Here is a 23,012-nt window from a genome sequence, read left to right as displayed (position 1 = left end):
GTCATACCCAAGAAGACTCAATGCTGTAATCGCTGCCAAAGGTGCTTCAACAAAGTACTGAGTAAAGGGTCTGAATACTTATGAACATTTTATTTTTCAGTTGTTAAAAAATAAAATAAAATTTGCAACAATTTCTAAAGACCTGTTTAGATTGATGAGGGGAAAAAATGATTTAATACATTTTAGAATAAGGCTGTAACGTAACAAAATGTGGAAAAAAGTCAAGGGGTCTGAATACTTTCTGAAGGCATTGTATATAGCCATGTTATAAAGTATGAAAAGGCTTGTTCATTCACATGTCATGAAATCACTATGACATCATCATATTTGTATATATCCTAATGAATAAACTTTGGCTGGAAACATGGTTATTATTTATTTATTTAACAAGGTAAGTCAACTGAGAACACATTGTCATTTACAGCAACAACCTGGGGAATCATTACAGGGGAGAGAAGGGAGGATGCATGAGCCAAATTGTAAACAGTTTATATAGTTTACACAAATATTAGTCTCTTAGCTCTTATTGCAGGACTTTGACTGTGGTACATCACCTCCCCAGTCAACCTATTGTCAGAGGGGTGTATTATGACATCATATAGAACTACTCAGACATTCTAAATATCACTTGATTATCAGAGGTTCATCCATATCATGAAGGTGGATATTGATCCAACCATTTCAAAAGTAATGACCAGGCTGATGGAAACAGGATATGCCTTTACAATTTTATAAAAGCCGACAGACGATATGTTAGTTCGTTTTACATGGTGGGGTCTTTTTGTGTCAGTAAAAATGTTTAAGCGAGAAATGGCGGTGGAAACTCCTTTATGCTCAAATATTTATATTTAAGTTTTGTCACGCAAAGCCTTTTATCTGCAATGAGTATGTTTGATAGAAACATTTCTGGTGGGAAAATGCGTATATTGTTTTATGCAGATTTTAGAATATTCACATGAAAATCTGTCGCAAATTGCATGGAAACTTAGCTACTAAGGTGGATATTGATCCAACACCTGCTACTTATTCAAACCAGCCCACTGGGCACAGACGGCAGTTCAACATCTAGTTTCTATTTACATTTCTTTGAGTCGTCAACTAAAGTGAATTCAACATGAAATCAACACAAAATGTCACCTGTCATTGGATTTACGTTGCCAGTTGGATGAAAAATAACTAAAAATAACTGATGTTGATGGCTTTTTACAAATCCAATCAGTTTTCTACATCTATCATCATCACATGGATTTGTTTTGTTGAAAGTACGTGGAAACAACGTTTATTCAACCAGTGGGAGGCTTGTAATTGCCCCCAGAAAAGTTGAACGAGGAACTCTTCATTGAGACAATGATAAACAGCAATCCGTGGGAGAGTTGAGGTGGATATTATAAAATAAGCATCTGCTGGAGTCCAAGTCAAACCAAGATTCTTTATTTCTGAGCTCAGAGAGAATAACAGAGTTACACAGCGCAGCGTAGACAGTCTGAATTCCTGAAGCATTGGGTGATGAGCACATATCTTTATAGTTTCCTGTTCCTGGGAGGGACTTTATTCATACAAGGACGCAGGTGCAGCTGGTTTGCAACACATAATGATGGTCCCAAGAACAGGAGATTATAATAGGACAGTTTCACAAGGTTAGTCACATAATCAGTTATGTGGACACACATACAATTAACATTTTCCGTTACAGTCTGAATATTTGAATTTCATTAAATCATCAGTGGGCCAACAATGCAAATGTAAACAATGGAACAAATGCATCACATCCAAATATCACTGTATTATCTGTAGTGCTGGAGGAATGACACACCCAGATAAACACACACAAAGAGTTTTAAAAAGGACAATTTAAACACATGGAATCTGATCTACTTTATATTCAAACTGACATACTCCATATTAAATTCATGTTTTCTAATAAAAACAAACAAATATATGTTTGAGTATACCTTGTACCATTTAATTTCATATGGTAAAAACAAGTAAACACATTATCAGTCAACAATATAAGACAATGGGAGCACTGTGTATGTTCTCTGATGAATTTTAAGTCAATGAGATGTGAAATATCAATATACAAGTAATTCTTCTCTTATGTGTGGATTCTCTCATGACGTTCAAGTGACTGTGATGAGTAATATGTTTTCCCAGTCTGAGCAATTTCTAAGCCTTCTCCTCTGTGTGTAGTCTCATGTGTTCTTTCAGGCTTCCTAAATGGGCAAAAACTTTGCACCCTGGGAGGAGTGGTAAGGCTTCTCCCCTCTGTGTATTTTCTCGTGTTGGTTCAGGTTGCTTTTCCGCTTAAAACTCTTTCCACACATGGAGCAGTGGTAAGGCTTCTCTCCTGTGTGAATTCTCTCGTGAGCTTTAAGGGTTCCTAAAAGCACAAAACTCTTTCCACACTGGGAGCAGTGGTAAGGCTTCTCCCCTGTGTGTATTCTCTCATGTTGTTTCAGCTCCCCTGAACGGCTGAAACACTTTCCACACTGAGAGCAGTGGTAAGGCTTCTCCCCTGTGTGTATTCTCTCGTGCCGTTTCAGATACCCTGGCTGATTGAAACCCTTTCCACACTGGGAGCAGTGGTAAGGCTTCTCCCATGTGTGTATTCTCTCGTGTTGGGTCAGGCTTCCTTTCTGGCCGAAACACTGTGCACACTGGGAGCAGTGGTAAGGCTTCTCTCCTGTGTGTATTCTCTCATGGGCTTTCAGGTGTGCTTTCTGGTTAAAAGTATTTCCACACTGGGAGCAGTGGTAAGGCTTCTCACCTGTGTGTATTCTCTCATGAGCTTTAAGGGTTCCTAAAAGCTTAAAACTCTTTCCACACTGGGAGCAGTGGTAAGGCTTCTCCCCTGTGTGTATTCTCTCATGACCTTTAAGGGTTCCTAAAAGCTTAAAACTCTTTCCACACTGGGAGCAGTGGTAAGGCTTCTCCCCTGTGTGTATTATCTCATGTCGTTTCAGCTCCCCTAAACTGCTGAAACACTTTCCACACTGGGAGCAGTGGTAAAGCTTCTCCCCTGTGTGTATTCTCTCATGTTGTTTCAGATGACAAGGCCGTTTGAAACTCTTTGCACACTGGGAGCAGTGGTAAGGCTTCTCCCCTGTGTGTATTCTCTCATGTTGTTTCAGGTGTGCTTTCTGGTTAAAAGTATTTCCACACTGGGAGCAGTGGTAAGGCTTCTCCCCTGTGTGTATTCTCTCATGAGCTTTAAGGGTTCCTAAAAGCTTAAAACTCTTTCCACACTGGGAGCAGTGGTAAGGCTTCTCCCTTGTGTGTATTTTCTCGTGTTGTTTCAGGTTCCATAACCGGTTACAACCCTTTCTAAAGTGGGAGCACTGGTGTCGTCTTGCTGGTTTGCACGTCCCTGGCTCTGGGTCGTCTGAGTCTGGTCGTTCTCCTGCCAAAGACACTGTGTTATTTTTAAATAGAGACCCGAATGAAACCTCCACATGATAAAACAACCTTGCTACGAGGGTAAATCCTAAATCAGATCTCTCAATAACCTGAGGCCAGTTTTAACAAATATAGTGTGATTTTAAAACAAATGTAGAGCTTCCTGGCAATTACTGCTATGTTTACATTACTTATTTTATTCATCCTGTTTTACAAGTCAGAACACAAACTAGACAGTTCTAGGACACTGAAGACACAGACGTCGCTAGATTCCAAACAAGCAGGTGGTTCTAAATATATAACTTTCATAGCTGTATGATACAGAATGTGACCTACACACTTCCTTAAACATAAAATAACTAAAGAAGTAATTTTGTGTGGAAGTCCAAAACTTGTTTTTACGTCGAAAATACAAAATGCAAAAAAAATACAAAGCACTTGAACTTTGTGAAGCGTTTATTTGGGCTGCAATTTCTAAGGCTGGTAACTCTAATGAACTTATGCATCAGAAGTAACTCTGGGCTTTCCATTCCTGTGGTGGTCCTTAAAGTAATGGTGGACTGTTGTTTCTCTTTGCTTATTTGAGCTGTTCTTGACATAATATGGACTTCGTCTTTTACCCAATAGGGCTATCTTCTGTATACCACCCCTACCTTGTCACAACACAACTGATTGGCTCAAACACATTAAAACCTGTTATGGCTAGGGGTTCCGCTTGTGGAACGTTTCGACAACATCCGGTGAAATTGCAGAGCACAAAATATTTTTTTATTCACAAGTGCAATACACCAAATTAAAGCTTAACTTCTTGTTAATCTAGCCACCGTGTCAGATTTCAAAAAGGCTTTACGGCAAAAGCAAACCATGCGATTATCTGAGGACAGCACCCCATCAAACAAACACATGACAATCATATTTCAACCCGCCAGGTGCGATACAAAACTCAGAAATAACTATATAATTTGTGCCTTAAGTTTGAAGAGCTTCTTCTGTTGGCACTCCAATATGTCCCATAAACATCACAAATGGTCCTTTTGTTCAATTAATTCCGTCGTTATATCTCCAAAATGTCCATTTATTTGGCGCGTTTGATTAAAAAAAACACCGGTTCCAACTCACCCAGCATGACTACAAATATCTAATAAGTTAAGTTACCTGTAAACGCTGTCCAAACATTTCAAACAACTTTCCTAATCCAACTTTAGGTATTTTAAAATGTAAATAATCGAGAAAATTTAAGACGGGATAAACTGTGTTCAATACCGGATAAAAACAACGTGAAGCGTGTGACCTGGAGCGCGCATCAAAACATTAGAGAGCACTAGGCTGGACCCTCGTTCTGAATAGCCGTACTTCTTCATTTCTCTAAAGAAAAACATCAACCAATTTCTAAAGACTGTTGACATCTAGTGGAAGCAATAGGAACTGCAACCAAGTGCCACAGAAAAGTGCCACACAAAGCCATTTGAAAACAGAGTCCCCTCAACAACAAAAAAATCCTCCTGGATGGTTTGTCCTCGGGGTTTCAACTGCCAAATAAGTTCTGTTATACTCACAGACAGTATTTTAACAGTTTTAGAAACTTTAGAGTGTTTTCTGTCCAAATCTAACAATTATATGCATATCCTAGCTTCTGGGCCTGAGTAGCAGGCAGTGTACTTTGGGAACGCTTTTCATCCAGACGTGAAAATACTGCCCCCTATCCCAAACAGGTTAAGGAAAGAAGTTCCACAACTTAACTTCTAAAAAGGCACACATGTTAATTGAAATGCATTTCAGGTGACTACCTCATGATGCCACAGTCCTCCTTTAAGACTCCATGCTACAGTCCTCCTTTAAGACTCCATAATGTTTCATCATTAGATGCTACAGTCCTCCTTTAAGACTCCATGCTACAGTCCTCCTTTAAGACTCCATAATGTTTCATCATTAGACGCTACAGTCCTCCTTTAAGACTCCATCATGTTTAGAATGTGTCTGGAAGCACTACTCTATCTATTCTACTCTTATCTTTTCGGTTTTAATCATATTTATAATAATAATGTTATAATAGCTAATAACTAACTTTAATAACTAGGGTTAATACCTGCCTGGCGCCCCAACAAAATCTTTATCTTTACCCCCCTCTAACAATACCGCTACAGAATTAGCATAGTAGGCCATGTAACTTAAGGTAATCAGAAATATTTAGGACTAACTAATTCTTTGCCACCCATTCTGAAACTAACTGCAGCTCTTTGTTAAGTGTTGCTGTCATTTCAGTTGCTGTAATAGCTGACGTGTACAGTGTTGAGTCATTTGCATACATAGACACACTGGCTTTACTCAAATGTCATTAGCATGTCGTTGGTAAAGATTGAAAAAAGTAGGTGCCAAACAGCTGCCCTGGGGAATTCCTGATTCTACCTTGATTTTGTTGTACAGGCTTCCATTAAAGAACACTGTGTTCTGTTAGACAGGTAGCTCTGGGGCGGCAGGTAGCCGAGTGGTTAGAGCGGTAGGCCAGTAACCGAAACATTGCTGGATCGAATCCCCGAGCTGACAAGGTAAAACTCTGTCGTTCTGCCCCTGAACAAGGCAGTCCTAGGCCGTCATTGAAAAAAATAATTTGTTCTTAACTGACTTGCCTAGTTAAATAAAGTTTACATTTAAAAAAAACCTCTTTATCCACAATATAGCAGGGGGTGTAAAGCCATACGTTTTTTTCAGCAGCAGACTACGATCGATAATGTCAAAAGCCGCACTGAAGTCTAACAAAACAGCCCCAACAATATTTTTATCATCAACTTCTCTCAGCCAATCAGTCATTTGTAAGTGCTGTGCTTGTTGAATGAACTTCCCTATAAGCTGAAAGTCTCAATTTGTTTACTGTAAAATAGCATTGTATCTGGCCAAACACCATTTATTTTTTTAAATGTAAGGGTTGGTAACAGGTTGATTGGTCGGCTATTTAAGCCAGTAAAGGGAGCTTTACTATTCTTGGGTAGTGGAATGACTTTAGCTTCCCTCCAAGCCTGAGGGAACACACTTTCTAGTAGGCTTAAATTGAAGATAAGGCGAATAGAAGTGGCAATATCGGCCGCTATTATCCTCAATCATTTTCCATCCACGTTCTCAGACACCAGTGACATGTCATTGTTGATTTTTTTGCCCAAAATTTCATTTAAGGTGCTCCAAAGCTTTTTAAAATCATTCTTCATGTCATTTATCTTTGTTTCATAGTGTAGTTTCTTCTTTTTATTCAGTTTAGTCACATGATTTCTCAATTTGCAATACGTTTGCCAATCAGTTATACAGCCAGACCTATTTGCCATCTCTTTTGCCTCCCTCTTCATCATACCATTTTTAAATTCCTCATCAATCCACGTGGATTTAACAGTTTTTACAGCCATCTGTGGATTAGATGAAGGAGGGGTTGAGGTCAGGACAGATTCTCATCAGGGAGATAAAGGTTTGGTATCCTGTTACCCTCTTTACTCTCTTCCTGTGGAACCATAAGATGTAAGGATTGGAGAGAAGGAGGAGTGTCATAAGTGAGATATATATCTGGATGGAACAAATGTTGGGATGTCTGAATTACAGCTGTACATAACCTTTGGGAATAATTAAACTTGGTTAAAGCTTCTCTAGTGTCCGTGAGTTATTTACTGTGAAAAAAAATAACCTAACAACATCAACAACATAGGAATCACTACAAACAATTGTATGACCTCTTATATAGAACAGTAGGCCAAGCCTTTTGGAACTTTGCTTTTCCTAGATATGGCTACTATATTGTGATCACTACATCCGATGAATTTGGATACTGCTTTCAAACAAATTTCTGCAGCATTAGTAAAGATATGATCAAAATATGTGGATGATTTAATTTCTTTACTGTTTGTAACTACCCTGGTAGGTTGACTGATAACCTGAACAAGGTTGCAGGCACTGGTTACAGTTCAAAGCTTTCTCTTGAGTGGGCAGCCTGATCACAGCTTCCCTCCAGTATTAGTTAATTAATTAACAGTGTCTGGAGTTTAGTTTGCCTGTTCTACAGTCTTGTAAAGATAGGGGGGTTGACTGGGACAGGCAATGTAACATCCATAATGTTTTTAGGAAAGGTTTTTGTAAAATTTGCACCTTACAACAGATCATTGAAACTTTCTCTCCAAAGCTAACTTTCATCAAGGTTTTATATGGTCTATTGGTTTCTCTCTTTTCATTGGCAGAATCCTTTTTCAGTGTTATGATATTCATAACATCCATATCCACCAGTCCATATTCCTGTCAACTAACAGACCTCTGCTGGTTGTCCTGGTAACAGATACCAGTCTATCTTCCTGTCAACTAACAGAACTCTGCTGGTTGTCCTGGTAACAGATACCAGTCTATCTTCCTGTCAACTAACAGAACTCTGCTAGTTGTCCTGGTAACAGATACCAGTCTATCTTCCTGTCAACTAACAGAACTCTGCTGGTTGTCCTGGTAACAGATATCAGTGAACAGATCTATTTATTTGTTCAAACTGAACTACAGCACTTACTTTGATGAGTCAAATCTGATCCTTTCTTCTCTTCTCGTCCTCTCACAGTTCCACTCAGCCCCGTTGTTTTCCTGCAGTCCACCAGCAGCACAGACAACCTCTTCATACCCAGCAGTAAGGTGCTACCGGGAGAGGCACGACACAGGGACTCCGGGAGGGAGGAAGGGCTAGCATTGTCCTGGTAACCACAAAGAGGGGACACAGACACATATCATTATGGATGCTGATGTCACTGTTGTCATAAAGTGCTTTACAGAAACACAGCCCAGACCCAGACGGAGCAGGCTGTATGCTAGACCAGACCGAGCTGTACCATCTGGTGTTCTGTTCTGGAGAGACTCTTCTCTGATTCGTCAGCATCAGGATGTTGTTGAGGCTCCCCAGAGGATCCACAATAGTCATGTCTCTCTCCTGTGTTAACGAGGACATCAAACAGATCGTAAACTTATGACCATCTATTGCAATCTTAGAGTCTTACAAGAGGCATGCATATGTCTAAAATGGCCACTTTCATCACGATTTCCTAAAATGTTGTTTGTGATGCAAATGTAAAAGTGTCGTTCCACAAAATGGGTGACTTTTGCGTCCCTTTGATATTTTAAGTAGAAAATATGCACCAATATTGAATTTTAAAAGCCTGTTATATTAGATGAGGGGAACTTTAATATAGACCACATGGAGAATTCAATACATCTAATTGAGAAGTCCCAACAAAAAATGTACCAATGGCAGATCGAACCTTTAACAATTTATACAGTACTGAACAACATATTAAAATATAGAACTTCAGTAGAACGCCCCCACAGTTCAACAACTGCATAGTTTGTGCCCCTGTTTTTAAGACAGTACTCACTGGTGTTAATCGGATATTCTGTCTCCTCCTCTTTCACTCCCAAAACGTCTTCCTCCTTCACCTTTACTGAGATAGCATCCTCTTCCTCTCTAAAATGTTCTTCCTCTTCTTTCACTATAACAGCCTCCTCTTCCTCCTTTTTCATTCTGAAAGATTCTTTCTCCATACAGCAGACCCCCTCTTCATTAGCAAGGGAAGAGTAGTTTGGTGTGCTCGTGGTCAGGGATGTTAGCTAGCTAGCATTAGCGACTAGCCTAGTGCTAGGCTCAGTATCAATCTTTAACAAGTTTGCAAATTGAACAAGCAAATTAGGTTAAAGTTAAGCAGTTGATACGTCAACCGAAATTTGTTTAAAACACTGGGATTAGCTAATGTACACAAACATGGTCTAAAACGTAAACCTTTCAGTTTTATGTTGGCTAGCAAGCTACCGAGGTGGTTGAAAGAGTATCCGCGTTGTTGTTCCTGAAGAAGCGTCCGGTCCAGTAAATTATACGTCACGCAAGAAGCAACACCTGAAAGACGCACTTCGCCATCTGCTGGCTGGAGTGGGTAACGCAGTTTGGAAACAACAGTTACTACACTTTTTGTATTGGAAAGAACGTCATAATAATTTAACAATAAGCTGATATATTTTCTCTTCCAAATAATACGTTGCTGTACACAGACGTAGAAGCTCAATATGAATATGTAGATGATTAATAAATACTTATATGAATAGGTAGTGTGTTATGAATACACATTTTCTCTGTTTATTTTTCACATTCGTTTTTATCTAGATGTGACCATACTATTCCCTTAAAACCACGCTCTATAAGATACAAATCATCCTGTAAACAACAGAGCAAATGCATCACATGCAAATAGCACTTGATTGTCTGTAGTGCTATACACTGAGTATACAAAACATTAAGAACACCTGCTCCTTCCATGACTTAGACTGACCAGGTGAATCCAGGCTAAAGCTATGATCCCTTATTGATGTCACTAGTTAAATCCACTTCAATCCGTGTAGATGAAGGGGGGAAACAGATTAAATAAGGATTTTTAAGCCTTGAGACATGATACATGGATTGTGCATGTGTGCCATTTAGAGAGTGAATGTGGAAGACAAAATATTTAAGTTACTTTGCACGGGGTATGGTAGTAGGTGCCAGGCGCCCCGGTTTGTGTCAAGAACTGCAACGCTGCTGGGTTTTTCAGCTCAACAGTTTCCCATGTTTACCAAGAATGGTCCACCACCCAAACAGTGGTGGTCAGTGCCGTTTAAGATGAGGCAGGACGATTTGTTTTTTCATGAGCATGGCCTTAATTCTATTACAGCATATTGGATGACTGTCATTCATATTTCACTCACCCTGTTCAATGTAACAGCAATAGGTTTAGGCTACTACATGATACTCTAATTGTCCCTATACCCATCATGAGGTAGCAACCTAGCCTATGAATGAAAGTTTAGAATGTAGGTTCACACAGGTCGAGAGAAAATTTTGCAGTGACACATGGACAGACACATTCAATATCGCCTTGCACACTCTCGCCTGCATCTAGCTAAGATAGAGAAGGTGAACAGTATAACTTTAGACCGTCCCCTCGCCCATACCCGGGCGCGAACCAGGGACCCTCTGCACACATCAACAACAGTCACCCACGAAGCATCGTTACCCATCGCTCCACAAAAGCCGCGGCCCATGAGGTAGCAACCTAGCCTATGAATGAAAGTTTAGAATGTAGGTCACACAGGTCGAGAGCAAATTTTGCGGTGACAGACAGTGACACATGGACAGACACATTCAATATCGCCTTGCACACTCTCGCCTGCATCTAGCTGAAATAGAGATATTACTGGACAAATTCAGGTATGTTTATCCTGGTCTTGTTCCGTTTAAGAAACATTTGTCAACAGAATCGGCGGAATGAATACACCCCTGATCAGGCATAAACACAGTTCACTTTCATAACAGCCACGTTGTATTCCTTCTCTCCTCCTCTCACCTTTTCCCTTTGCTTCTGGACTTCAATGCACAACAGATCAGCTGTATGTGACCAGGCGAAAAAAAACTTTCAAAGTCAAACCATAACTGCTACACACAGCCTACATCCTTGTCACCATATTAGCTAAAGTAACATCATAGTCAACATAGCTAATAGAACTAACGCGTTAGTAAACCTGCTACAATCATGCAGTAACGTTACAGTGTACAGTCAGTAAGCAGTTTAGCACTTACATTGGCGGGTCCCAGTGGCAATAAATTAGTAAAACCAAAAGCTTGCCATGACTTGAAAGAGTTCCAGTGTTGTGTTGGATAGTCATAGCCAGCTAGCTAACATAGCATCCCTTTGTTTGAGCCAAGTGTTTGAGTAGGCTAAACTAGATAGCTGCATTTGCTAGCTAAGTAAGTGAAACTGAAAGTGGAAAATAAGTGACGAAATATCTCTCTCTCGCTTCTCCTTCATTTTGGAATAAAATAATTTGTTCAAAACTGTTCAACTATTGTCTTTCTCTCTCTTTGAGTCAACTACTCACCACATGTTATGCACTGCAGTGCTAGCTAGCTGTAGCTTATGCTTTCAGTACTAGATTCATTCTCTGATCCTTTCATTGGTTGGACATCATGTCAGTTCATGCTGTAAGAGCTCTGATAGGTTGGAGGACGTCCTCCGGAAGTTGTCATAATAATAATAAGTCTATGGAAGCCTTGAGATTCCTCCTAGGTTTTGTATTGAAGTCAATGTAACCAGAGGAGGATGCAAAGTAGCATGTTTTAATCAATTATTATTTGGTGATAAAAGTATACTAAATATAATTACATCTAAACTGAAACTGACATACTCCATATTTAGTTCAAATAAATTGTTATTTGTCACATGCGCTGATTACAACAGGTGTAGTAGACGTTACCGTGAAATGCTGAATACAACCTTACTGTGAATTGCTTACTTACAAGCCCTTAACCAACAATGCAGTTTTAAGAAAAATAAGAGTTAAGAAAATATTTAGTAAATAAACGAAATAAAAAAAGTAACACAATAAAGAATTCAGGAAGTACCTGTACAGAGTCAATGTGGAGGCTATATACAGGGGGTACCACTACAGAGTTAATGTGGAGGCTATATACAGGAGGTACCAGTACAGAGTCAATGTGGAGGCTATATACAGGGGGTACCAGTACAGAGTCAATGTGGAGGCTATATACAGGAGGTACCAGTACAGAGTCAATGTGGAGGCTATATACAGGGGGTACCAGTACAGAGTCAATGTGGAGGCTATATACAGGGGGTACCAGTACAGAGTCAATGTGGAGGCTATATACAGGGGGTCCCTGTACAGAGTCAATGTGGAGGCTATATACAGGGTGTACAAGTACAGAGTCAATGTGGAGGCTATATACAGGGGGTACCAGTACAGAGTCAATGTGGAGGCTATATACAGGGGGTACCAGTACAGAGTCAATGTGGAGGCTATATACAGGGGGTACCAGTACAGAGTCAATGTGGAGGCTATATACAGGGGGTACCAGTACAGAGTCAATGTGGAGGCTATATACAGGGGGTCCCTGTACAGAGTCAATGTGGAGGCTATATACAGGGGCTACCGGTACAGAGTCAATGTACTGAGGTACAGGTCAGGAGCAGGTGTTGAAATAAAACACATACAGCTTTATACAGTTTGATTTAATGAGGCTTAATGACCAAAAGCACAATTATATTTTTGTAGAAAAACATGAGACAAGTGTACGAGCAGTATGCCTGTTCTCTCATGAACTTTAAGTAGCCTATATTTGATGTGATATATTCTTTTCGAGACAGGATTGTGTGACGGCACAGAATTGGGGAAGTGGACCAAGGCATTTCTGCAGCATTGAAGGTCCCAAAGAACACAGTGGCCGCCATCATTCTTAATAAATGGAAAGTTAGGAAGTTTGAAACCACCAAGACTCTTCCTACTTCCGGCGCCGACAGAGATGGCCGCCTCGCTTCGCGTTCCTAGGAAACTATGCAGTATTTTGTTTTTTTACGTGTTATTTCTTACATTGGTACCCCAGGTAATCTGGATCAGTACTAATCAGTACTAATCAGTAATCAGTAAAAGGCACACACATGAAAGTCTGTTTGGAGTTTGCCAAAAGGCACCTAAAGGACTCTCAGAACATGAAAAACAAGATTCTCTGGTCTGATGAAACCAAGATTGAACTCTTTGGTCTGAATGCCAAGCGTCAGGTCTGGAGGAAACCTGGCACCATCCCTACGGTGAAGCATGGTGGTAGCAGCATCATGGTGTTTGGATATTTTTCAGCGGCAGGGACTGGGAGACTAGTCAGGATCGAGGGAAAGATGAACGGAGCAAAGTACAGAGAGATAATTGATGAAAACCTGCTCAAGAGCACTCAGGACCTCAGACTGGGGCAACGGTTCCCCTTCCAACAGGACAACAACCCTAAGCTCACAGTAGAACAACATAGAAGTGGCTTTGGGAAAAGTCTCTGAATGTCCTTGAATGGCCCAGCCAGAGCCCGGATTTGAACCCGATCGAACAACTCTGAAGAAATCCTGAAAATAGCTGTGCAGCGACGCTCCCCATCCAACCTGACAGATCTTGAGAGGATCTGCAGAGAAGAATGGGAGAAACTCCACAAATACAGGTGTGCCAAGATTGTAGTGTCATACCAAGGCGGCTTGAGGCTGTAATCGCTACCAAAGGTGCTTCAACAAAGTACTGAGTAAAGGTTCTGAATACTTATTTAAATGTGATATTTCAGTTTTAATTTTAAAATGCATTTGCAAACATTTCTAAAATCCTGTTTTTGCTTCGTCATTATAGGGTGGTGTTGTGCAGATTCATGAGGAAAACCTCCCAATTTAATCAATTTTAGAATATTCCAGTAAATTCAGGAAGTAAACTGAAAATTCCAATTCTCTTCTATGGTTTTCAATGAGGAAAATGTGGAATTTGGTTTACTTTCTGAATTGACTGGAATTGAAATGGAATTGACTCCAACCCTGGTTTTACTACAAAGCTGTCAACGTCATCATTTAGTCAATCGATGTTATAATGCATAACGCTCACAGATGTGCTTGTTGTCATTCAGAGTACATTTTCTAATTTAATAAAACAGAATTAAACAAATAAAATGTATTTTGCACCTGAATAACTTCAACATGGACAATCTGGTTGATTCTCTGCTCAACAACACTGACTGTGTCAAACGTTGCTGTGTGTCCAGGCTGTCACTTCTGTCATCAGCTACTAACACCAGTGCTGCACCTTTGTCCTTGAGAGACTGGATGACAGCTTCCTGCTCCCTCTTCCATAGTGACAACACTGATTGCTCAACATGGGCTTCCTGGTTATGAAAGAAAGTGTGGCGGTCAATGGTAGCCACTCCCATTGTGTGAAGCAGTTGTAGTCTTTGTTGGCAGGTATCCAGACACCAGAATGGCAGTAGAAAGGAGCCTGTTCCCCGCATGCTTCCTCCCAATCATTGGCTGGATCGACTACTCCCCCACCTGACCACAGGACCAGCACTGCTGTCTGATCTTCATTCCTACAGACTTCATCACCGCCCCTGGAGTCTCTTCACTGTCTGATCTTCATTCCTACAACCTTCATCACCGCCCCTGGAGTCTCTTCACCGTCTGATCTTCATTCCTACAACCTTCATCACCGTCCCTGGAGTCTCTTCACCGTCTGATCTTCATTCCTACAACCTTCATCACCGCCCCTGGAGTCTCTTCACTGTCTGATCTTCATTCCTACAGACTTCATCACCGCCCCTGGAGTCTCTTCACTGTCTGATCTTCATTCCTACAACCTTCATCACCGCCCCTGGAGTCTCTTCACCGTCTGATCTTCATTCCTACAGCCTTCATCTCCGTCCCTGGAGTCTCTTCACCGTCTGATCTTCATTCCTACAGCCTTCATCACCGTCCCTGGAGTCTCTTCACTGTCTGATCTTCATTCCTACAGCCTTCATCACCGTCCCTGGAGTCTCTTCACTGTCTGATCTTCATTCCTACAGCCTTCATCACCGCCCCTGGAGTCTCTTCACTGTCTGATTTTCATTCCTACAGCCTTCATCTCCGTCCCCGGAGTCTCTTCACTGTCTGGTCTTCATTCCTACAGCCTTCATCACCGCCCCTGGAGTCTCTTCACTGTCTGATCTTCATTCCTACAGCCTTCATCACCGCCCCTGGAGTCTCTTCACTGTCTGATCTTCATTCCTACAGCCTTCATCACTGCCCCTGGAGTCTCTTCACTGTCTGACCTTCATTACCACCCCTGGAGTCTCTTCACAGAGTAAGTAAAGCTAGTTTAAGAAACCTGTCCCATTCTACTTGTCTATTATCTTTGTTTAGAAATAGTCATGTGTGACCTACTGATTTTCCCTACAATTTATTTTAAGGATTTAGAAATATAGAAATAGTAGAACGAGCAATGTCAGAGTCTGGAATATAAATATATATACAGTTAGTTTACAATGTATATGATGGTGTGTCTAGACATTATGGACTGTATATGAATAGAAAAGGTGTATACAGCAGTAGTTATATAGGATGAGCCTTGACTAGAATACAGGGTGGAGTACTGGGTGGTAGACGGCTAGTAACAGTGACTAAAGTTCAGGGCAGGGTACTGTGCGGAGGCTGGCTAGAGGTGACTATTTAACAGTCTGATGACCTGGAGATAGACCACACATTAACCACACAATAAGTATTGTGGTGGTAGCATCATGTTATGGGTATGCTTGTCACCGGCAGGGACTGGGGAGTTTGTCAGGATCAAAAGAAATATGAAAGGAGCAAAGTGTAGACTTTGTATAGTCACTGTACAGCCTTAACTGTGGAGTGACCTCATAAAATGGGATATCAGCCAACTCAGTGACAACCACAGAACACAACTATGTATAGTTTACACAAATATTAGCATCTTAGCTCTTATTGCAGGACTTTGAATGTGGTACATCACCTCCATAACCAACCTATTGTGTGTATTGAACATTCATATTGGACTGTACAGCTAGCTAACTGGCTACTGATCAACCTATTGTGAGAGTTGAACATTCATCATTGACTGTACAGCCTTACCTATAGAGTGTACACCACCACCGATCACAACTTCCTGTTTCCATCACAGCTGTCATGAGTTTTTATACGGTATGACTTTACTGACATAAAAACTTTGGATGGAAGCGTGGTTAATTAAGATATATATAGCAGCACAGCTAACTGGCTACCGAATAACCTATTGTGTGTATTGAACATTCATATTGGACTGTAGCAGCGAGCTAACTGGCTACCGATCAACCTATTGTGTGTATTGAACATTCATATTGGACTGTAGCAGCGAGCTAACTGGCTACCGATCAACCTATTGTGTGTATTGAACATTCATATTGGACTGTAGCAGCGAGCTAACTGGCTACCGATCAATCTATTGTGTGTATTGAACATTCATATTGGACAGCCTTACCTATATAGTAGCACCACCACCCATCAGCCCATTCTCTTCTTGATGTCAAAGCTGCAGTGTATTGTTGCTATAGGAGTTTATGATTAATAACCTTATTTCATTCAAACCACACTAAGATGTCACCACACTATTCCTTTAAAGCCCCTCTGTCAGATATAAATCATCAGAGTGGGAAACCAACTGACATGGAAACAATGGAGCAAATGTATCACTATCAGAGTGTATTATGACATCAGATAGAACTACTCAGACATTCTAAATATCATATGATTATCAGAGGGGTGTATTATGACATCAGATAGAACTACTCAGACATTCCAAATAGCACTTGTATATCAGAGGGGTGTATTATGACATCAGATAGAACTACTCAGACATTCCAAATATCATATGATTATCAGAGGGGTGTATTATGACATCATATAGAACTACTCAGACATTCTAAATATCACTTGATTATCAGAGGGATGTATTATGACATCATATAGAACTACTCAGACATTCCAAATATCATATGATTATCAGAGGGGTGTATTATGACATCAGATAGAACTACTCAGACATTCTAAATATCACTTGATTATCAGAGGGGTGTATTATGACATCAGATAGAACTACTCAGACATTCCAAATATCATATGAGGGGTGTATTATGACATCATATAGAACTACTCAGACATTCTAAATATCACTTGATTATCAGAGGGATGTATTATGACATCATATAGAACTACTCAGACATTCCAAATCAGGCTTCATCCATATCATGAAGGTGGATATTGATCCAACCATTTCAAAAGTAATGACCGGGCTGAAGGAAACAGGAAATGCCTGTACACTTTTATAAATGCCGACAGACGATTTGCTACTTCGGTTGACAATTTGTTTGTCTTTTTGTGTCAGTAAAAATGTCTAAGCGAGAAATGGCTGTGGAAACTCCTTAATGCTCAAATATTTATATAATAACCATCACATCTTAGTTAACTTGGAGTCACATGATGATATGTTGTGTGGTCCTCCCACTATGACTTGGGAACCCATGTAGTTTATTAGGCTACAGATGAAATAAGTTATGAACTTCACAGGGTGGTGAAAGAGCATGTGATGAGCTTGATGCTCCATTCCAATACATGTTGATGGTCTTCTTCTGGTGACATGCTGATTGATGGTTGGTTGCCATTTGACAAATAAAATAATAATCTCATCATTCTGGTAACAACGTTTATTCAACCAGTGGGAGGCTTGTAAATGCCCTCAGGAAAGTTGAAAAAGGAACTCTTCATTGAGACAATAATAAAGTTGTGGTGGACATTATAAAATAAGGATCTGCTGGAGTCCAAGTCAAACCAAGATTCTTTATTTCTGAGCTCAGAGAGAATAACAGTTACACAGCGCAGTGTAGACAGTCTGAATTCTGAAGCATTGGGTGATGAGCACATATCTTTATAGTTTCCTGTTCCTGGGAGGGACTTTATTCATACAAGGACACAGGTGCAGCTGGTTTGCAACACAGGATGATACTCCCAGGGACAGGAGATTATAATAGGACAGTTTCACAAGGTTAGTCACATACTCAGTTATGTGGACACATACAATTAACGTTTTCCATTACAGAGTCTGAACATTTTCATGTCATTAAATCATCAGTGGGCCAGCAATGCAAATGTAAACAATGGAACAAATGCATCACATCCAAATATCACTGTATTATCTGTAGTGCTGGAGGAATGACACCCAGATAAACACAGAGTTTAAAAAAGACCATTTAAAACAAGGAACCTGATCTTCTTTATATTCAAACTGACAGACTCCATATTAAATTCATGTTTTCTAATAAAAAGTATACTTTGTACCATTTCATTTCATACGGTAAAAACAAGTAAACACATTATCAGTCAACAATATAAGACAATGAGAGCACTGTGTATGTTCTCTGATGAATTTTAAGTCAATGAGATGTGAAATATCAATTTACAAGTAATTCTTCTCTTCTGTGTGGATTCTCTCATGACGTTTAAATGACTGTGATGAGTAATATGTTTTCCCAGTCTGAGCATTTTGTAAGCCTTCTCCTCTGTGTGTAGTCTGTTTTTTAAGGCTTCCTAATTTGTTAAAATGCTTTGAACACTGGGAGCAGTGGTAAGGCTTCTCGACTGTGTGTATTCACTTATGTGTTTTCAGTTGACATAAGTGGGAAAAACTCTTTCCACACTGGTAACAGTGGTACAGCTTTTCTCCTGTAGGTATTCTCTCATGTATTCTCAGAGTCCCTAACATTGTAAACCACTTTCCAAACTGGGAGCAATGGTAGGACATCTCCCCTATGTGTATTCTCTCATGTGTTTTCAGGTCCCTTAACTGGTTACAACCCTTTCCACACTGGGAGCAGTGGTAAGGCTTCACCCCTGTGTGTATTTTCAGGGGTTGGTTTGGGTGTCCTTTCTGGTTAAAACTCTTTCCAGGCCCTCTACTCTTTTCTATTTGTGACCATACAGTTTTTAAATTCCTCATCAATCCATGGAGCCTTAACAGTTCTAACAATCAGTTTCTTAACAGGTACAGGTTTATCAATAATTGGAAGAAACAATTTCATATAGTGAAAACAGGTAAACACATTATCAGTCAACAGGAGCACTGTGTATGTTCTCTGATGAATTTTAAGTCAATGTGATGTGAAATATCAGTATACACACTAAGAGAAGTAATTTCTCCTGTGTGGATTCTCTAATGACGTTTAAATGACTGCTATGAGTAATATATATTCCCAAAGTCTGGGCTTTTGTAAGCATTCTCCGCTCTGTGTGCAGTCTAATGTGTTCTTTCAGGCTTCCTAAATGGGCAAAAGCTTTGCACCCTGGGAGGAGTGGTAAGGCTTCTCCCCTGTGTGTATTCTCTCATGTTGTTTCAGCTCCCCTGACTGCTTGAAACACTGTCCACACTGGGAGCAGTGGTAAGGCTTCTCCCCTGTGTGTATTCTCTCATGAGCTTTAAGATTTCCTAAAACCTTAAAACTCTTTCCACACTGGGAGCAGTGGTAAGGCTTCTCCCCTGTGTGTATTCTCTCGTGCCGTTTCAGCTCACATGACTGGCTAAAACACTTTCCACACTGGGAGCAGTGGTAAGGCTTCTCCCCTGTGTGTATTCTCTCATGCCGTTTCAGATGCCCTGGCTGTTTGAAACAATTTCCACACTGGGAGCAGTGGTAAGGCTTCTCCCCTGTGTGTATTCTCTCATGTTGTTTCAGCTCCCCTGACTGGTTGAAACACTTTCCACACAGGGAGCAGTGGTAAGGCTTCTCCCCTGTGTGTATTCTCTCATGCCGTTTCAGATGCCCTGGCTGTTTGAAACACTTTCCACACTGGGAGCAGTGGTAAGGCTTCTCCCCTGTGTGTATTCTCTCATGGGCTTTCAGCTGTGCTTTCTGGTTAAAACGCTTTCCACTCTGGGAGCAGTGGTAAGGCTTCTCCCTTGTGTGTATTTTCTCATGTTGTTTCAGGTCCCATAAACAGTTACAACCCTTTCTACAGTGGGAGCACTGGTGTCGTCTTGCTGGTTTGGACGTCCCTGGCTCTGGTTCCTCTGAGTCTGGTCGTTCTCCTGCCAAAGACACTGTGTTATTTTTAAATAGAGACCCGAATGAAACCTCCACATGATAAAACAACCTTGCTACGAGGGTAAATCCTAAATCAGATCTCTCAATAACCTGAGGCCAGTTTTAACAAATATAGTGTGATTTTAAAACAAATGTAGAGCTTCCTGGCAATTACTGCTATGTTTACATTACTTATTTTATACATCCTGTTTTACAAGTCAGAACACAAAAAACTAGACAGTTCTAGCGACACAGACGTCGCTAGATTCCAATCGAGCAGGTGGTTCTAAATATATAACTTTCATAGCTGTATGATACAGAATGTGACCTACACACTTCCTTAAACATAAAATAACTAAAGAAGTAATTTTGTGTGGAAGTCCAAAACTTGTTTTTACGTCGAAGATACAAAGCACAAGATACAAAGCACTTGAACTTTGTGAAGCATTTATTTGGGCTGCAATTTCTAAGGCTGGTAACTCTAATGAACTTATGCATCAGAAGTAACTCTGGGTCTCCCATTCCTGTGGTGGTCCTTAAAGTAATGGTGGACTGTTGTTTCTCTTTGCTTATTTGAGCTGTTCTTGACATAATATGAACTTCGTCTTTTACCCAATAGGGCTATTTGCTGTATACCACCCCTACCTTGTCACAACACAACTGATTGGCTCAAACACATTAAAACCTGTTATGGCTAGGGGTTCCGCTAGCGGAACGTTTCGACAACATCCGGTGAAATTGCAGAGCGCAAAATATTTTTTTATTCACAAGTGCAATACACCAAATTAAAGTTTAACTTCTTGTTAATCTAGCCACCGTGTCAGATTTCAAAAAGGCTTTACGGCAAAAGCAAACCATGCGATTATCTGAGGACAGCACCCCATCAAACAAACACATGACAATCATATTTCAACCCGCCAGGCGCGATACAAAACTCAGAAATAACTATATAATTCGTGCCTTAAGTTTGAAGAGCTTCTTCTGTTGGCACTCCAATATGTCCCATAAACATCACAAATGGTCCTTTTGTTCAATTAATTCCGTCGTTATATCTCCAAAATGTCAATTTATTTGATTAAAAAATGTCCATTTGTTTGATAAAAAAAACAAACACCGGTTCCAACTCACCCAGCATGACTACAAATATCTAATAAGTTACCTGTAAACGCTGTCCAAACATTTCAAACAACTTTCCGAATCCAACTTTAGGTATTTTAAAATGTAAATAATCGATAAAATTTAAGATGGGATAAACTGTGTTCAATACCGGATAAAAACAACGTGAAGCGTGTGACCTGGAGCGCGGATCAAAACATTAGAGAGCACTAGGCTGGACCCTCATTCTGAATAGCCGTACTTCTTCATTTCTCTAAAGAAAAACATCAACCAATTTCTAAAGACTGTTGACATCTAGTGGAAGCAATAGGAACTGCAACCAAGTGCCACAGAAAAGTGCCACACAAAGCCATTTGAAAATAGAGTCACCTCAACAACAAAAAATTCCTCCTGGATGGTTTGTCCTCGGGGTTTCACCTGCCAAATAAGTTCTGTTATACTCACAGACATTATTTTAACAGTTTTAGAAACTTTTGAGTGTTTTCTATCCAAATCTACCAATTATATGCATATCCTAGCTTCTGGGCCTGAGTAGCAGGCAGTTTACTTTGGGCACGCTTTTCATCCGGACGTGAAAATACTGCCCCCTATCCCAAACAGGTTAAGGAAAGAAATTCCACAACTTAACTTCTAAAAAGGCACACATGTTAATTGAAATGCATTTCAGGTGACTACCTCATGATGCTACAGTCCTCCTTTAAGACTCCATGCTACAGTCCTCCTTTAAGACTCCATAATGTTTCATCATTAGATGCTACAGTCCTCCTTTAAGACTCCATGCTACAGTCCTCCTTTAAGACTCCATCATGTTTAGAATGTGTCTGGAAGCGCTACTCTATCTACTCTACTCTCATCCTTTCGGTTTTAATCATATTTATAATAATAATGTTATAATAGCTAATAACTAACTTTAATAACTAGGGTTAATACCTGCCTGGCGCCCCAACAAAATCTTTATCTTTACCCCCCTCTAACAATACCGCTACAGAATTAACATAGTAGAACATGAAACTTAAGGTAATCTGAAATATTTAGGACTAACTTATTCCTTGCCACCCATTCTGAAACTAACTGCAGCTCTATGTTAAGTGTTGCAGTCATTTCAGTCGCTGTAGTAGCTGACGTGTACAGTGTTGAGTCATCCGCATACATAGACACACTGGCTTAACTCAAATGTCATTGGCATGTTGTTGGTAAAGATTGAAAAAAGAAGGTGCCAAACAGCTGGCCTGGGGAATTCCTGATTCTACCTTGATTTTGTTGTACAGGCTTCCATTAAAGAACACTGTGTTCTGTTAGACAGGTAGCTCTGGGGCGGCAGGTAGCCTAGTGGTTAGAGCGGTAGACCAGTAACCGAAACATTGCTGGATCGAATCCCCGAGCTGACAAGGTAAAACTCTGTCGTTCTGCCCCTGAACAAGGCAGTCCTAGGCCGTCATTGAAAAAAATAATTTGTTCTTAAGTTCTTAACTGACTTGCCTAGTTAAATAAAGTTTACATTTAAAAAAAAACTCTTTATCCACAATATAGCAGGGGGTGTAAAGCCATACGTTTTTTTCAGCAGCAGACTATGATCGATACTGTCAAAAGCCGCACTGAAGTCTAACAAAACAGCCCCAACAATATTTCTATCGTCATCAACTTCTCTCAGCCAATCAGTCATTTGTAAGTGCTGTGCTTGTTGAATGTCCTTCCCTATAAGCTGAAAGTCTCAATTTGTTTACTGTAAAATAGCATTGTATCTGGCCAAACACCATTTATTATTTTTAAATGTAAGGGTTGGTAACAGGTTGATTGGTCGGCTATTTAAGCCAGTAAAGGGAGCTTTACTATTCTTGGGTAGTGGAATGACTTTAGCTTCCCTCCAAGCCTGAGGGAACACACTTTCTAGTAGGCTTAAATTGAAGATAAGGCAAATAGGAGTGGCAATATCGGCCGCTATTATCCTCAATCATTTTCCATCCACGTTGTCAGACACCGGTGACATGACATTGTTGATTTTTTTGCCCAAAATGTCAGTGAAGATGCTCCAAAGATTTTTACTATCATTCTTCATGTC

The 23,012-nt window shown here is 40.2% G+C and overlaps 2 protein-coding genes across 2 annotated transcripts; both read right to left on the bottom strand.

Moving 5' to 3' along the window:
• Positions 1–1,941: 1,941 nt before the first annotated feature.
• LOC120039791 (zinc finger protein 135-like) lies at positions 1,942–4,522 on the bottom strand. The gene is made up of 2 exons (XM_038985171.1): positions 4,516–4,522; positions 1,942–3,400 (listed from the first exon to the last, which is right to left on the bottom strand). The coding sequence occupies exons 1-2, from the start codon at positions 4,520–4,522 to the stop codon at positions 2,214–2,216; spliced, it is 1,194 nt and encodes a 397-aa protein (XP_038841099.1). The 3' UTR covers positions 1,942–2,213.
• A 14,221-nt stretch (positions 4,523–18,743) lies between these two features.
• Positions 18,744–21,202, bottom strand: LOC120039790 (zinc finger protein 239-like). Its single transcript, XM_038985169.1, has 2 exons — positions 21,195–21,202; positions 18,744–19,940 (listed from the first exon to the last, which is right to left on the bottom strand). The coding sequence occupies exons 1-2, from the start codon at positions 21,200–21,202 to the stop codon at positions 19,076–19,078; spliced, it is 873 nt and encodes a 290-aa protein (XP_038841097.1). The 3' UTR covers positions 18,744–19,075.
• Positions 21,203–23,012: the final 1,810 nt, after the last annotated feature.

Source organism: Salvelinus namaycush, unplaced genomic scaffold, assembly GCF_016432855.1.
Source record: "Salvelinus namaycush isolate Seneca unplaced genomic scaffold, SaNama_1.0 Scaffold3, whole genome shotgun sequence".
NCBI classification, from domain to species: Eukaryota; Metazoa; Chordata; class Actinopteri; order Salmoniformes; family Salmonidae; genus Salvelinus; species Salvelinus namaycush.
Note: the sequence above shows the minus strand (reverse complement) of the source record. Positions and strands in the feature narration are given on the sequence as shown.